Below are 15,908 nucleotides of genomic sequence, written 5' to 3' on the forward strand. Positions count from 1 at the left end.
ATGAAAAGCAGTGGTTCATGCCTTGGGAGTCTGCTTCTGCTTTCCGCGGAGCTTGGGGTTGCTCGTAGCAGCGCGCTTCGACTGCTTCGAGCGCGAAGAGCCGGTGTCACCGCCCTCAATGAACTTCAGCAGCTCGTCGACGCTGCGCGAGTCCCAGCTGGTCCCGGAGGCATCGACGGTGCCGGCGGTCTCGGGTGCGGTCTGGCCGACCTGGGGCTGGACGCGGGTGCCCATGGAAGAGACGCGAGGGTTCATGTTGATACGGCGCAGGCGGCGAGCCTGAATGTCCTTGGCGTGTTTGGCGATGGAGACGGCGTTCTGCGTAAGCTGCTCAAGCCAGGTCTCGGCCTCCTTGGTGTTGCGGTCGTTGGGGCCTAGCTGGGCAAGGAAGATGTTGTATGCGTCGCGCATCTTGCCGACGGCCGCCTTGGAGTCCTGGTCCAGGGCCAGAGCTTGTGCCAGCTGGAAGAGGATAGTGGCGGTGTTGATGGACTGCTTGCCAAAGAGGTCCTCGCAGACTGACAGCGAAGCCTCGAACCACTTGCGGGAATCAGAGTACTGCTTGAGATGCTGCAGCATCACGGCCGCGTTGTTCATGGTCGTGATGGAGTCGGGGTGGCTGGCACCGTAGATGATCTTCCAGAGATCCATAGCGTGCTTGATGTACACTAGCGCAGTCTGGGTGTTACCGGAAGCATGCTCGAACAGACTCAGGTTCAGGTAGGCGAGAATGGTATCGGCTGAGTCCACACCCAGTGTGCGCTCGGTGACAATGACCGCCTTGCGAGCCAGTTCCACGGCCGCCTCCTTCTCGTCGGTCTGGTAGTAGAGCATGGAGAGTTGGTGGTACAGCTTGGCAACCTCTGGGTGGAGGATACCATAGATCTGCTCGTGCAGCGACAGAGATTCCAAAATGAGCTCCTGGCCCAGCTGCTTCTGGTTCTGCATGAGCGAAATTCGACCTGCTTCCAGTGCTTCCTCCGCCAAAGCGCTCCGGGGGAAGCGTCCTTGACCAGGGGCACGACATTGAGAATATCGTCAGAGGTGAAGGTCGATGTGGGCTTGTTATCTACGGCAGCACGGCTTGGAGAGCTGGTCTCACCACCCTTCTTTTTCTTCTTCTTGCCGTCGTCGGAGCCGTTTCCGTTAGCGGTATGGGTGGTAGGAGCCTGTTCCTTCACCTGAGCCTTGGTGAAAACAAAATCACGGGCACCTAGCTGGACACCAAGCTTGAGGGAAATATCACGCAGGAGCTGGAGGTGTCGGAGTGAATTGGCCCATCCTTTCTCCAGGGAGAAGCGGTACCGGATGGTGACCTGCTTCTCGATCTCAGCACGGAGCGACTCCGGGGTGACCTTCTCAAACGAGAAGTCAGCCTCGGGGAAGATCTTCTTCAGGGAGTTGTCGATCTCCGGGCGAGGAGCAGCGTTAACATCGGTACCCAGCAGACAGTTCAGCAGGTGGGCAAGGCAGGGCGCCACAAACGCGTCGGGAAGATTGCGGAGATACTTGTTGGTAACATGCTTGAAGGCACGAACAACCATCTCCTGAACCAGCAGCGTCGACAAGGCCTGCAGCCGAGGACCCTTCTCCGTAGACATCTGAGCCAGCTTGCCGAGGTAGCGGACATTGATACCGCGCTTGTGCAGCAGCTGAGTCAAGGACTGGCCGTCCATGGGGAAGCCCACATCGCCGTCGTGAAGGTCTTGGACCAGATCAGGCATGACCTTGGATCGCAGGTGATCACAGGCCTCTCGCACGTCCTTCTCGTCCTGGGCCCACTGCTCTTTTTCTTCCGGAGTCTGGGGGACCTGGCCACTGTAAACGTCAGGGTTGAGGGCGAGGTTGAACCCAGAGATGTCGACCTTCTCCTGCTCCGCAGCCTCCTCGTTCTTCTTCTCTTCCGAGTCCTCCTCGGTCTTGTCCTCCTTCTCCTGGGCCTTCTCACTCCGGCGGCGTTCAACCTCGGCCTTGACGTACTGGCTCATCTTGTGTCTCCAATACGCCTCAACCAGTTCCAATCGCAGAACAGACATGCGGTGAGGATAGGCCTCGCTGCCATTCTCTTCCTGCCATACCGCATCCAGGGGAGCCACACGGTACAGGTCAAGGACGTATTTCCGTCCATCGGTACCCAGGAGACCCTTGGTCTCGACACTACCTTCCAGATCGTGACGCTTGTTATCCTTATCCCAGACCGGGTGGCTCTTGATCCGGAGCGCCTTCGACAACTTCTCAAACACGGGCACAAAGTCGGCGTGGGTGGCAACGACGTCCTTACCCTCAACACCGCCGTAATCGATCTGGTGCTCTCCAGGCTCGCGCTGCTTGAAGATACCAGGGACAATGCTCTGGCCAACAATGCGCTTGCCTAGATAATCGACCACCACAGTACCCGGGGTGAACAGCCCTTGGATATCGAGCTGGTTCACTGCCTTGATACCCAGGACGTCCTTTCCAACGGCCACACGCGCGGCCTCGTCGCCGCCCTCGGAGGTGAATGTGCCAACTCCGTCAGCTCCGAACGAATAGAAGATGTTGTTGTACACAAAAATCTGGGCGTCGCGTGCCTCGGTTGGGTTCAGAGGCGCAACCTCGCCCCGTGCGACCAGCACGGCACCGCGAGCGGCAGCCTCATTATAGTCGGCAAAAAGCTTGGAGGTCAAACGTTCCCGGAACACGCGGTCGTGAACAGTGTCGCGGGGCAGTTCGCGGGTGGTTTGGAATTCCTCGTTCCAGTCTCGCAGCGTCTCGGCGTTATCAACGCCAGAAACCAGATAGCTCTCCTGTGATCGGGTGATGTCAGCCTGGTGCGCGTTCAGGCTCGAAGAGGCCGGTGAGACGAGCCATGGGCTGTTAGGAATGGCATTCTGGAATGGGAAAGTCGTCAGGAGATCCTTCTGATTGTTGTACTCCTGCAGAGCCTCAAAGGCAGTGCTAAACGAGGGCGAGAGTTGAGAGATCAAAGTGAGGAGTGAATGCGCGCTGCCCTCTTTCTTGGGCATAGCCCGCGGGAATGGGTCGAACTTGTGGTTCGAGCACTTGTTCACAAAGAAGCCCGACACATGGGATGTGATCTGGAACTGCTCTCCTTCGTTGGTGGTGACCTGGAAATAGAGCAGGTGGCCCTTCTGACGCAGATGGTACGGAGGCGGATTCCACGGGGAGAGCGAGATTGACTTCACCGTTTTGGGCAGAGGATCCTGTGGCTTGGGAAGAATGGTCTGCAGGGACGAGGCGCCCGTCAGGTCGTAGTTAGAGAGCGTGTGGTCCTTTTCCGATGCCCCGGCAGTAGCCGCCTCCGCCGAGATGGCGTCGTGCAGCGACAGACCCGCGGAAATACCGTGGAGGTTGTCCACACGGTCTCCAGCGGCGCCGAGTAGTTCCCTCGTGCGAACAATGTGCATCCGGGCCTCCTTCTCGGTATAGGGATCCTCCACCAGCACGATCTCCGAGTCGGCCTTCAGATCCGGCACCTCGGACAACTCGACGAAGTCATTGATGCGGTTGCCGTTGAATTCCAGGTGGAAGCATGTGTATTGGAAAGTGCCGGGTAGCTCGACGATCGATTGACGGACATCCTGGACTTGCTCTTGGCTCGCCACCTGTGAAGTCACAAAAGGACGAACGGTCAGCACGTCTCTGGGAATGTAGGCGGATCAAACTCACCATGACCTGGATCTTGTGTGGCGCATGAGGAAGCTTCACGGAGATCTGAAAGAGACCTTGGCACCAGTTAACCCACTGTCCATTATCACGCAGTCGTGCTCCTTCGGTCTCAACATACCACCTGCATTGGGATCTTCCTCCTCTGGGTTTCCGTTCACTAGCTCTTGCGAAGTTTCGGGAGCCTCTGGTTCGGGTCAGCTTCAGAGGGTTCTTCGTCTCGGGGGAAGGGCAAAAAAAAGGTACGGCGCTCGGCGTGCCACAACAGACAGGGTGGACAAACCTTTCGAGAGCTCCTTATCCCCATTGGTCTGCGCCATTCTGTCCAGAGAGGAGAAATCACAGCTCCGACAAGATTAATATGCGAAAAAGGCGTGTTCTGTCGTGACAGTTGCACGAGAAGGGAATCGATAAAAAAATTGAAGACCCGCCGGAAAGTTGACCGGGAGAAAGCAAAGTGGCTATGGTACAAGGAAGGACAGGGGCAATTGAAGACCAAAAGGACAAACAACCCCGTACCCCAGGAAAAGAAAAAGAAAAAAAAGATCAAGGGCGTCAACGAGATAAAAGCGGGCAAGGAAAATTTGCTCCGAGCGGGATTGGAAGGTTGCGGCATTATTCGGAAGAGCGGGCGGTAAAAGATGGAGGTCGTCTCCACAAGGGCGTTTCCCGGGTGAAGAATTATATCATGTCCGCGATGATGATGCGGATGGTTCGTTCATTCGTCTTGGAAATCAATCATTCAAATGAAATAGTTACTAGATAGTGCTGTGGCTAGATGGTACTGTGACTAGATGGTTACTGGGGAGGAACTCGGACTATATATATATATTCCCATGGCAGGTATCCCGGGTCGAGGCATGCAGGTGCCACCCAACGGTGCTGCAGATGATCGTCAAGTAGAAAAACAGAAAACCTCACTGAGGATCCGGTTATCATATACAGGGCCATTATCATCACTACCAGGAACCACCGACTAGTTCCGTACCTCTTTCAATCGATGCCAAGCCCTCCGTCGGGCTGGCCCACTCCCGTTGACCACGTCTCTTTGCTTCTCATATTATTTCCTGTCTCTCTCTTGTGCTTTCTCATTCTGTCTTTCTTTTCTTCCGTATCTTCTTCTGAACCGGCCTTCCTGGCCATACGCTCCTTAACTCCCATATCACCCCCCTGGCGCGGGTGAGATTTCGGAGAACAGGGGCATTGTTGTCTCTCTCCTGGGCTATTCATTCATTGCTGACCACATCGGCCCGGATCTGCAAATCCGAAAGGAGATCGCATTCCCTCAAAAATCTGTGACTAGCTCATCATGCTATGGAGCCGGAGGCTAACTCAACCCCTGATGGCCCGCGCCCGGCAGGGTCTACTCGCGCCTCGTGGGTGTAACGATCGGACGGCGCTGTGCGTCTCCAAACGGTTCAATTCCTCTCTTCCTCAAAATAATACGGGCCAGTACGCGCCAAATCCAGACCCGACGGATCGGGGTGACGATGAAGGTGGCCGGGGTCGCAGCGGTGATTCCGACCCCAATCTGAAATCCACGATCCTAAAAATGCTCGAGACGGCTGCTACGACGGCGGCGTCGATTGTCATTCTTGGGTGAGTATTCCTCGACCAGAGCAGAATCGATTAGGCTGACCCGTTCCCCCTCCAGTGCGGCGGGCTATTCATACCACAAGTACTACAAGTACTTGGTTCTGGACAAGATGGACAATGCCTTTAACCCCGGCGATCCCGCCCTCGAGGTTGCAGGCGTTGTATCTGGGAAGCATAAGTACCACCACGAAGAGCACTGGGTTCCGCGGGACGAGCAGGCCAAGATCGATGACATCGTCGCTGGTAAGACTGGCGGCCACTACTACCTCATGATCGGCGAGAAGGGCACGGGCAAGACCTCCATGCTCCTGGAAGGGATGCGCAAAATCAATGGTGCGGGGGTTGCCATGTTCGAAGCGCATGCGGATCTGGAGATCTTCCGTATTCGACTGGGGAAGGCGCTGGACTATGAGTTTCATGAAGAGTACGTTTGCCACCCATTGTGGCGTTTGATGGGTTGGTGCTGACGGAGAGAACCAGTTACATTGGGAGCTTGTTCAGCATTCGGGGGCCGCGGGATACCACTGCCCTGCTGGACATTGAACGGGCCTTTAACAAGATGGAGAAGGTGGCCCTGGCGAGAAGACGCAAGGGCTCGCCACCGATGGTGCTCATTATCAACAGCACCCACCTGGTTCGTGATGACCATGATGGACAGGATCTTCTCGAGATGATCCAGCAACGGGCCGAACAATGGGCCGCCAGTGGTCTGGTGACGACCAGTAAGTCTACCCGAAGGGGTTGCTCTGGCCTGCATTGACGATGTGACGAACAGTCCTGAATAGCGACGACTACTGGGTCTATGAGCGCCTGAAGAGGTACGCAACACGGATGGAACTCATCCCGGTGACGGACTTGCCCAAGGACAAGGCAATGGGGGCGCTACAAAAGTACCGCAGAAAATTCTTCCACGAGAATCTCCCGTCGACGCTGCTCGAGGACGTCTACAATAAAGTGGGCGGCCGACTTTCCTACCTCAATCGCGTCGCAAAGTCCAGCGATATGGTGAAAACTTGCGAAGACATCTGTCAAGCCGAGAAGACCTGGTTCCTCAACCAGTGCTGGATCCTTGGCATGGAGATGGACGACGACGTGATGGATCAGCAGAAGTACGCTGTAAGTAGTACCTCCCGCTTGCAGTGCCACAACCAATTGACCTAATATCCGCGCAGTCTGCCGCCATGGTGCTAGCAAAAGCACTCGTTGATCGCGCCAAGGAGATGGAGAAGACCTACGATCCCGTCACAGGCCACATTCTGCCCGAGATCCCACTGCACGAAGCACGCGAGATCATGACCCGCGCCGACTTCATCCAATCCTACGACCATGAAAATATATTCACTATTGACTCGCGGGCCATGGTGCGCGCCGACTCGGTACCCATGCAGCAAGCCTTCCAGGAGATCTGCGCGAGACCTGGATTTGACAAGCACTTGGAGGGAACCCTGACGCGCATTGGCGACATTGAGAGTTTGGGCCGCACGCGCGAGCTGACCATCAAAGACCTGTGGGATCAGGGTAAGTACCGTGTTGTCGTGCGGGACAACAAGGGACGAGAGAGCGGAACGGTGGAGTTCGCAGTCGCCGAGCGCGAGGAGGAAGAAAAAGACGAGTGATGGATGTGTCGATAAGCGATAAGGATAGGCGATAATGGATGACGTAACATTCTGCATTCCTCTCTTTCCTTCTATTCTCTCTTGTCTTCCTTCCCTCTTTCTTTCTTCTCTGTCCTCCCTTCACCCTTCTCTCTTCTCCAAATCCTTGATCTGCTCTTTCACACGGACTTCTCTTTGACATTTGTTTCTCGCCCATCATCCACCATGTCTCCTCGGAAGAAAGCCGTTTCCCGGGACGACGTCCAGACGCGTCCCACCCGCGACCAGCTACCGAAAGTCATTGCACTGCTACTGCGAGTGAACGATATGCCCGCAGCTTCTCGATTTGGGCTCTGTGTTCTGAGCAGTCTCATTATCAGCTCCGTCCTTTACAAACTCACCGCTTCCATCACGGTGGACGACTTCGCTCGTGTCAGTAAGAACCCGGAGAAACCGTGGGAGATCCTGGGCTTGATCGCCTGGCGAATTGTGGAGATTGGCCTGGTGTGGATCATGATGTTTGACCGTGAGTTTCTCGCTTGGAATCTGTGGGAATGGAGAATAACCCGTCTGCGGTGCAGCCAATGATATCTGGGCATACTTCTTTGTCACACACATGCCAACTTACTACATCTTGATCTTCTTCTACCGCGTGCGAGCTTCCTCGGCAGTGTCGTCGTTTGCCATTTTGCTCGTGTCGACCACATTCCCCCTGGTCGCTACACACGGTCTCCCCACCATGTTGAAAAACCGGCTAGCTTCCCTCGAGCCTCCATCCACCGTCGCCAACCGGGGTATTTTGCGGGACTGGCTTACTTGCTTTTACACTACAATCGCCGCTACATCTGTTTTCTACGTTGTTATGTATCTCAACGCTGCGACCTGGATGGACTCTTTCTTGCTCGCGCATCTCGAGAGCCTTCGGACTATCAGGGCCGCTCAGTCTGATCATACCTGTGGCGCCAGCTGTCACCTTCTTGTCTTCTTAGTTATGCTCCCAGTTGGCTACTTTTTGCGCGAATTCCTGTTCTACAAGCCTCTCGATTCGCCTCCCGATGACACTGAGAAGCCCGCAAACCGCCAAGGGGAATACCTGATTGTCAGTCTTCGCCGCAAGACTTGGGGGAAGCTACCGGCCAAGACGAGGGCACTTGTGTCACGGACGCTGATCCTCACTACTGGAGTGCTTCTCAATACCATTGTGCAGGTGCTCGGCACGTTCGACCGTGTTGATTTCTTGGGTTCGTTCGCATGGGGTGGAGTCTGGGCAATGGGGATCCTGGTTGTTGGCGCGATGTTCGCCTGGATTGCTGCAGTCGAGGGGGTGTAAAGTTCTCCTTCAAAACCGATGTTATATGAGAAAGCAAGGCGTTCAGGCTGGCGTTGTTGCTGTTTTCCTTAAGCTTCGATTGATACCACGATGAATTATTTTCACTGTATTCCTAAATGTCTAGGGCCATAACCAACGCGAGCTCCAACACAAAAAGCTAGTATATCCATGAACATATTATATCAAAATTTGGACAAAGCAAAACAAGAAAAGATATCTATGCACAGCTCATATCTATGTCCGGTCCGAGATATACATCTCCATTCCGTCGTTAGACCCCTCGCTCTTAATCGTGGACGCCGTCCCCGAGTCGGGGAGCAACCAACCAGGATGCAAGACATTAAAAATCCCAACGGCAACAACCATCATGGTGCCGTCCAGCGCAATAAAGTACTTCTCATGAGTAATAAGGAATCCGGACCAGCCCTGCAACAGCTCGATCGTACGATAGATACTCCGAGCATAGATGCAGAGCAGAGAAATGACCATGGCAACCAGCAATGGTACAACTGACCGCGTCAACGTCTGCAGCATGCGGTAGCGGATCGTGCGGCGCACAAAGTCCACCGCGAAGAATACGAAGATCGTGATGGAGACCAGTTGGAATATGATGCCCGCTACCATAATGTGCGTGCCGACCGCAGTGTTACCATTGCCTCCGACGGCTGCGGAGGCCATGCCGCCACCGATGGCTTGGATGACTAGCGAGATCACGTCGCAAGTCACAAAGATCCAGAGGTACCACTTTGGGCTGAGGATCGAAGAGTCCCGCCCGAGGATCTGGATGAAGCGGCCTAGGAGAATGTAGATGCCTGCAGTGAAGAAGACCGGGGCTGGGGCATGTTTTTAATACGTAGACTTCCGCGGGAACAGGGAAGAAGGTCTCTTACCGATAATGAGGGTGGAAATCTGCATCAGGAAGGCAGTGCCGTTATAGGGACAAGATGATGACCATGTCCGGCCGCCCCACCCGATCAATTCCGCTGTTAGTTGGTATGGTCAGCATCGTAGATTAACAATTGGGGACTGCTGAGGTAGTTCATACTGATGCATCCGACAGCAAACACCGAACACCACCATGTGCGCTTCCAGCAGAATTGAACCGTATGAAGGATAAATGACACCCCGAAGAGCGTGAGGAATGCGATTCCCGCTGCTTGCGTTGGGACGTAGCCATATTCAGTACGGTAGCCAGGGATTAGGGCATGGCAGCCCATTGTGATCTCGTGTTTGTTAATCATGATGAAGTTGTCGTATAGAAGAGGGGTTGGTGGGATGGTGTAAAAAAGCGAATGGCAATAAAAGAAAGGCGAGTCGGCAACGGATTTAGATATAGACTGGTAACTTGTAACCAAGAAAGAAAGGCTGAGTGATCTGTAAGTGCAGTCGAGATAATAAAGAAAATAAGCTGATATGTATGCCGCGTCACGATCAGAGATAGATTGTTGTTGGGCCTCGTTTGCTGCGCCTCAAGCAAGCCTCGCAGCGCCTCTTTCGCCTTTGTTAGGGCAATAGAGAGCCAGGCTTCAGGATATGGAAATAGAAAGAGAGGAAAGATATCTTGGCGCTAGGCAGAACTTTTGGCCAGTTCCCAATAGTAGATAGGCTGGGATGCGTGGTAAAATAAGAGGATGTGCGAGTAGCTGGCATTTTGGCACGCAGTAAGCCATCGGAGGAATACAGACCGACTGATCCATCGGATCGGAGTTGGCAACGTAAAACCGAGGGGGGGAAAAAATTGGCGGTGGAGCACTCGGCCGTTAATGCAATTGTATTCGCCGGATGACGAACCGAAACCCAGGTCTGACAGTTATCGATTCGGCCCGGAAGTCTCTGGCTCACAGGTCGCAAGGCACGCCCCTTGCGGTTTAGCGCGAGCGCGATGGCACCGTAAGCCTTGGGTCCTACGTAGTTATCTGGCTGGGTCTGATTCAATCTGACAAAGTGTCGACCCTGACCACCTATTCTTAGGCATGTAGCCAAACTCAACCCTACTTTCTAGGTTGCCTCAACTCCTCCCCAAGTCGGAATGTAATGCGGAAAACCATTTCCATCTATTTTACAATTTACCCTCAAGATCGAAACTAACGAGCGTTTTACGTAAACTTGGGCATGTCGTACATGTCATCGGGATCTAAGCAAATCAGTCAGCACCACACAGCCAAAAACCTCGACAGAAATGCTTACCTTTGTGGTTCGCGAGGATATACTTCCTCGTCTCGACGATATTATGCCCCAACTCGGTATGCAGCTCTTGCTGACGGATGCGCACTTTCTCGTTGCGCTTAGCAGCACCATCCAAAGCCATCTGGGCAACATGAAAGCGTGAGGTACGGTTCACGAGCATCATGTCGAAAGGGGTAGTGGTGCTGCCCTCCTCGATATAGCCAGCAATTGAGATGCGGTCGAGTCGCGGGCGACCAAAGAGCAAGCCCTGCAGCTCGGTCGGGTAGCCATGGTAGTTGAAGTGGATGGGTTTATCGTCCGTGAAGAGGTTGTCAAAGGCGGACAGTGAGAGAGCGTGCGGGTGCAAGCCCTCGTTCTCGAGGATCATCAAGTCCGTGACATTGACCACACGCACGCGCAGCTCCGGCGCCCGCTTTCGCAGAATCGCGGCGGCTTCAATCACCTCGAACATCACCTCAACGCCAATGCCCACCAATACCACGTCCGGGTCCAGTCCTTCATCGGTGCTGCAGAACTTCCAGGTCGATGCTCCAGCCCGGCAATGGTTCTCTGCTTCGTCGGCTGACAGGTAGACCGGGGTTGGCTGCTTCGAGCCTACCATCAGATTGACGTAGTTCTTCGACTTCAAGCAGTGGTGCAGCGTTGTCACGAAGGTGTTCGCATCTGGTGGCAGATAGACGCGTGCCGCCGTGGGTTTGAGCTTCAGCACCGAACCGATGAAGGATGGGTTCTGATGAGAGAACCCGTTATGCTCCTGGCGGGTCCAGGTGCTGGTCTCGATGTAGTTGATGCTGCTAACATCCGAGTGCCAGTTCGTTTCTCGCGCCTGCAAGAAACCATATCATGTGAGTATCCGCGAAATTGACAGTTCGAATTTACTTACCATCTTGATGAACTTGGAATACTGCACCATCATCGTGTGGATAATCCCCAAGAAACTCTCGTACGACGGGAATATGCCCACGCGGCCAGTGAGGGTATATCCTTGCAGGAAGCCCTGGCACATATGCTCGCTGAGGACTTCAATGACACGGCCACCACGCGCGTTGGCAAACTCATCCCACTGGAAGTTACGAGTGGTGTTTTCAAACACGGTGTCGAGCTTGTTGCTCTCCAGCTCGTCAGGGGAGAACAGCCGCACGCTATGCGGGTTCTCTACGAAGACCTTGTCGATCAGTCTTCCAACCACCTTCATCGCGCTCTGGGCGGTGCCCTTTTGCACGGCAAATTTCTTCCAGTCTGGAAGGTTGGGCGCAATATAATTTCTGTAACTTTCGGCGCGCTGACCAAGTTTCTTGTCGTTCTCTGTAGGGATCACCGATTTGATTTCGTCGATGATGTCGCCTTTCTCTGTGAACAGCTCCGCTGGCTTGTAGTCGGACAACCATTTATTCAACAAGCCTAGCTCCTCCTTGTCGGTCTTAGCCTTGGGCAGGGGGACCTGGTGGGAGTGAAAAGAGCCCTCGATGAACTGTCCATGAAGCTGCTTGGGTCCAGACCATCCCTATTCAAAGTAGACTAGTCAACCCTCGTCACATAATAACACTTCTGGAGGCGTAACATACCTTCGGAGTCCGCAAAATTAGCATCGGCCATCTCGGCTTAAGAATTGGCTTCCCAGAACGTGCTGCTTTTTGAATCTTGCGGATCTCCTCCACAGCCCAGACCATTGAACAGTGGAGGTCAGTGTCGATATCATTGAGATTCTCCACAATGCGAACTTGGTACCCGTATCCACTGAAGAGGGCTAACAGTTCTTTGTTGTCCATGCAACCGAATATCGTGCGCTCGCTGATTTTAAAGCCATTTACATGCAGAATCGGCAGGACAGCACCAGATTCTTTGGGATCAAGGTACTTGATGGCATGCCAGGACCTGAGAAGTAGTCAGTAGTGGCCTATTTTCGAACAAAGGTATTACACACGTGGCAGTCGGTCCAGTTTCGGCTTCGCCGTCACCAACAATACAGGGGACAATTAGATCAGGGTTATCCATTGCGGCGCCAAAAGACACGGCTAGGGCATAGCCCAGCTCTCCACCTTCGTGGATGGCGCCCGGTGTTTCAGCATTGATATGACTAGGTGGACAGTCAAATTGAGAGGTAGTAAAATATCACAAGAAAACACACCTTGGTAGTCCAGCAGTGGTGCTGAAAGTTGAAATCAGCCGGTGAAGACCAGCGCTGTCTCGCGAGTAATGTGGATAGAATTTCTCCAGCGAGCCCTCGAGCCAAAGCGCAGCCAGGATGGCCGGCGCGCCGTGGCCTGGACCGACAACTAATAGCATGTCGAGATCCATGGTTTTGATGAGGTAGTTCAAATGAGAATAAACCAAGATCAATCCGGGGCATGTTCCCCAGTGTCCTAGGCAATTGGGATATATAAGCAGATAGCCCAAAGCAAGGCCACAACGACTGAAAGAACTCACCGAGCAATCGAGGTTTAATATCATCAAAAGTAACATCCCTCTTCAGGAGCGTATTATCTTGCAAGAATATCATTGCTAGAAATCATGCGGATTAGTTGAGCGCAAGATCCCCCGGAAAGGTGGTCTTGCCTGCGGCAATGTAGGAAGCCGCCCTCCGGAACTTGAACAGACCATCACAGGCTGACTGGTTCAAGGTCTCATGAGGAAGCACCACTGCCAATCTCTCCAAATCATCTGGCAGATGAGATGGCAGGGGTTGCGGATTTGGTCGGTCAATAACTTCGCCAGGCATGATGGATTGAGGTTAGGATTGGTATAGCTTGGCACGGGTGATCAACGGATCGAATTGTTGAACAAGCAGGGGAGAACGGACACAGGTTTTAAGCAAAATGTATGCTATTGTCAATTATGAAATCAATCGCTCATAGCCTGCAAGGACGCCGTATCCAGACGAGCCGGTTTGCTTGTTCTCTACGTCATCAATCGAGGTGACATCACAGTCGTCAACAGAAGTACAACACGGCGGGGGAGGACTTGAGACGCGTTCAATTGCATCAATTCCTTATCCAAATCCAAAATCATGGGCAAATCCATTCTCGCTGTGAATGCGGGCTCGTCCTCGATCAAAATCACCTTCTATACATTTGAGAACCCGCCGAAAGCAATCGCAGATGCGCAAGTGTCCGGGATCACAGCACCACCAGCCACGCTCAAGTACCAGCGCGGAGCTGTCAAACACAAGGAACAACTCAAAGAGCAGCTAAACACTCCGCAGGATGCGTTCAAGTTCCTCCTGTCACGCTGCTTCAACGATCCCGAACTATCCGAGGTAGCCTGTGACGACGACCTGGCGTATATCTGCCATCGCGTCGTGCATGGCGGCGACTATCGCGAGGCAGTGGTCATTAATGACGAGACATACCACCATCTGAAGGAATTGGAGGACCTGGCACCGCTGTATGTCTGCGTGGTGGTGGAAATATATATTTCAATCACTAACATTCCGCATCTAGACACAACTTCTCAGCGCTGGAAATCATCCGTCTCTGCAGACAGGAGCTGCCCAAAGTCCAAAGTGTCACATTCTTTGATTCAGCTTTCCACCAGACGTTACCCGAATATGCCCGAACATACGCCATCAACCAAGAGGTCGCAAAGGCGAACGGATTGCGCAAGTACGGCTTCCACGGGATCAGCTACTCGTTCATCCTACGCTCTGTGGCCCAATTTTTGGGCGCACCGATGGAAAAGACAAATCTCATTGTCATGCATATCGGGAGCGGTGCTTCAATATGTGCCATCAAGGAAGGCAAATCCATTGATACCTCGTAGGTTCTTGGCAGATTAGAGTCTAGCAACTTGCTAAATTTGCTCAGGATGGGTCTCACTCCCTTGGCTGGATTACCTGGGGCCACGCGGAGCGGTGATATCGATCCTTCGTAAGTTTCCCGGTTAGCTTTGATGGAGTATCTGTGTTAATACCGCTCGGGGCCTTAGATTGGTCTTTCACTATACCAACGAGGCTGGCAAGCTGAGCCCCGCTAGTACAAAGGAAATGCACATTAGCACTGTCAGTCACTGTTCGCCTTCATCCAAGTTCAAGGCTGACTCTGACATGATTGCACAGGCGGAGGAGATCCTCAACAAGAAATCTGGCTGGAAAGCGCTCACCGGCACGACAGACTTCGCTGAAATTGCCGTTGAGAACCCACCATCCGCAGCACACAAGCTGGCATTTGATATCCTAGTCGATCGCATCCTCGGCTATATTGGCAACTACCACGTCAAGCTGGGTGGCCAGGTTGATGCTCTTGTCTTCGCAGGCGGAATTGGCGAGAAAAGTGCATTCCTACGTCAGATATTGGCAGAGAAGTGCCGGTGCCTGGGTGTAGCTATTGACTCAACGGCCAACGACCAAGGGCCGGAAGATGACCAGACAGTGAAGGACATCTCCTCTGGTGGCAGCGCCGGCAAGGGACCCCGGGTACTGGTCTGTCAGACCAATGAACAGGCGAGTTTTCTTTTCTTCTTAGAGAGATCTTCCGGTTCAATCCATCCATTCTTTGGCTGACTATTTCAAATAGTTCGAGATGGCATACCACTGTGTTTGCTCGCGATCGTGAACTGCGGAATGGAGGAGTCGAATTTAAGGCGGACAGGATCAGCCACATGATTTCACATCAATATGAGGTGACAGATTCGCGGTTGACACCCGTCACCGGGTGATAGATATAGACTGTCGGACGCGTCACGACGCCCGGATTTAGCTATATTGCCAGGAACGCGACAAAGACAGGGCTAGTCCCTGCATATTACACGGGAGTGCAGACTGTGCATTAATCTATCTACCGAGGATCGGCGTACTTGTGTCAGCGAGGTATGATCTGATGCATCAAATTCGGGCCGCCGCCCCAGGATCCATTTGCGCTCCTCGCGGAACTTGAGTAGCTTCCCCCACGGACCGGACTGCATGATCGAGCCGATCGACCGGGCAGCTGCGAGATCGCAGAACCATGGTTGAGGATGGTGGTGGCAGGGCGATCTGCAGTCGGCATGGAGTAGTTATGTAGCGCCCTGTCGGGGACACATATGTATGCAGCAGATCGATCGATCGAAATAGTCAAGGTCACATTCCTAAAAAAGTGACGGGGATCGACGATGCATCCTCCCAGCAGGCATACTGTAGGGCTTTCTGGGCAGACAATGTGTCATTGTATATGTAGAGCTCATAACTAGTAGTCCGAGCTAATCCGCTTCCCCGATCTAAGGGGGCTTTTCACATTCTGGCTTTGTGCCGTGTGGCTTGCCACTACACCCGCCCGCATTATTAGTGGCTGGAAACAGTAGCCGCGTCTTGTTCGACTGGCCGCGGATGCTTCTGATGATCCCGATGAGCCCCCGCGGACCCGGACCCGTGCCTGTGGGTGGCTTGTATGTACAGACGCAGTACCGAAACAATTAAATTAGGGGGCGGGCGATCGCAGCACCCGAGGCGATGGGTGTGGTGGAGCTTGCCGATCGTCATCTGCGGCTTAACTCCTGGCAGCTACGAGCTAAACTAAGTCGTGGGAAGCTTTCCGGCTGGCCCTCGGCTACGTCTCTGCGGA

The 15,908-nt window shown here is 53.6% G+C and overlaps 7 protein-coding genes across 7 annotated transcripts; 3 read left to right on the forward strand and 4 right to left on the reverse strand.

Moving 5' to 3' along the window:
* Window positions 1–15: 15 nt before the first annotated feature.
* On the reverse strand, window positions 16–3,986 carry N7510_002119 (translation initiation factor 3 subunit CLU1; the record flags this gene model as incomplete). Its single annotated transcript, XM_056974046.1, has 5 exons — window positions 16–942; window positions 1,014–3,605; window positions 3,670–3,725; window positions 3,788–3,853; window positions 3,950–3,986. 5 exons carry the CDS (start codon window positions 3,984–3,986, stop codon window positions 16–18), a joined length of 3,678 nt encoding a protein of 1,225 aa, XP_056839163.1.
* Window positions 3,987–4,975: 989 nt separating this feature from the next.
* On the forward strand, window positions 4,976–6,878 carry N7510_002120 (ATP-binding protein; the record flags this gene model as incomplete). The annotated part of the gene is made up of 5 exons (XM_056974047.1): window positions 4,976–5,265; window positions 5,321–5,686; window positions 5,743–5,984; window positions 6,038–6,378; window positions 6,435–6,878. 5 exons carry the CDS (start codon window positions 4,976–4,978, stop codon window positions 6,876–6,878), a joined length of 1,683 nt encoding a protein of 560 aa, XP_056839164.1.
* Window positions 6,879–7,082: 204 nt separating this feature from the next.
* N7510_002121 (uncharacterized protein) lies at window positions 7,083–8,187 on the forward strand (the record flags this gene model as incomplete). Its single annotated transcript, XM_056974048.1, has 2 exons — window positions 7,083–7,383; window positions 7,439–8,187. The coding sequence occupies 2 exons, from the start codon at window positions 7,083–7,085 to the stop codon at window positions 8,185–8,187; spliced, it is 1,050 nt and encodes a 349-aa protein (XP_056839165.1).
* Window positions 8,188–8,421: 234 nt separating this feature from the next.
* On the reverse strand, window positions 8,422–9,428 carry N7510_002122 (RTA1 domain-containing protein; the record flags this gene model as incomplete). Its single annotated transcript, XM_056974049.1, has 3 exons — window positions 8,422–9,020; window positions 9,078–9,170; window positions 9,233–9,428. The coding sequence occupies 3 exons, from the start codon at window positions 9,426–9,428 to the stop codon at window positions 8,422–8,424; spliced, it is 888 nt and encodes a 295-aa protein (XP_056839166.1).
* An 855-nt stretch (window positions 9,429–10,283) lies between these two features.
* Window positions 10,284–12,837, reverse strand: N7510_002123 (putative phosphoketolase; the record flags this gene model as incomplete). The annotated part of the gene is made up of 6 exons (XM_056974050.1): window positions 10,284–10,321; window positions 10,375–11,200; window positions 11,258–11,878; window positions 11,940–12,249; window positions 12,299–12,413; window positions 12,501–12,837. 6 exons carry the CDS (start codon window positions 12,835–12,837, stop codon window positions 10,284–10,286), a joined length of 2,247 nt encoding a protein of 748 aa, XP_056839167.1.
* A 55-nt stretch (window positions 12,838–12,892) lies between these two features.
* N7510_002124 (uncharacterized protein) lies at window positions 12,893–13,093 on the reverse strand (the record flags this gene model as incomplete). The annotated part of the gene is made up of 1 exon (XM_056974051.1): window positions 12,893–13,093. One exon carries the CDS (start codon window positions 13,091–13,093, stop codon window positions 12,893–12,895), a length of 201 nt encoding a protein of 66 aa, XP_056839168.1.
* Window positions 13,094–13,381: 288 nt separating this feature from the next.
* On the forward strand, window positions 13,382–14,974 carry N7510_002125 (uncharacterized protein; the record flags this gene model as incomplete). The annotated part of the gene is made up of 6 exons (XM_056974052.1): window positions 13,382–13,758; window positions 13,815–14,129; window positions 14,178–14,240; window positions 14,299–14,371; window positions 14,429–14,846; window positions 14,886–14,974. The coding sequence occupies 6 exons, from the start codon at window positions 13,382–13,384 to the stop codon at window positions 14,972–14,974; spliced, it is 1,335 nt and encodes a 444-aa protein (XP_056839169.1).
* Window positions 14,975–15,908: the final 934 nt, after the last annotated feature.

The sequence above is a fragment of the Penicillium lagena genome (assembly GCF_028827675.1).
Source record: "Penicillium lagena strain IBT 129212 chromosome Unknown utg000001l_segment0_segment0, whole genome shotgun sequence".
Lineage (NCBI taxonomy): Eukaryota > Fungi > Ascomycota > Eurotiomycetes > Eurotiales > Aspergillaceae > Penicillium > Penicillium lagena.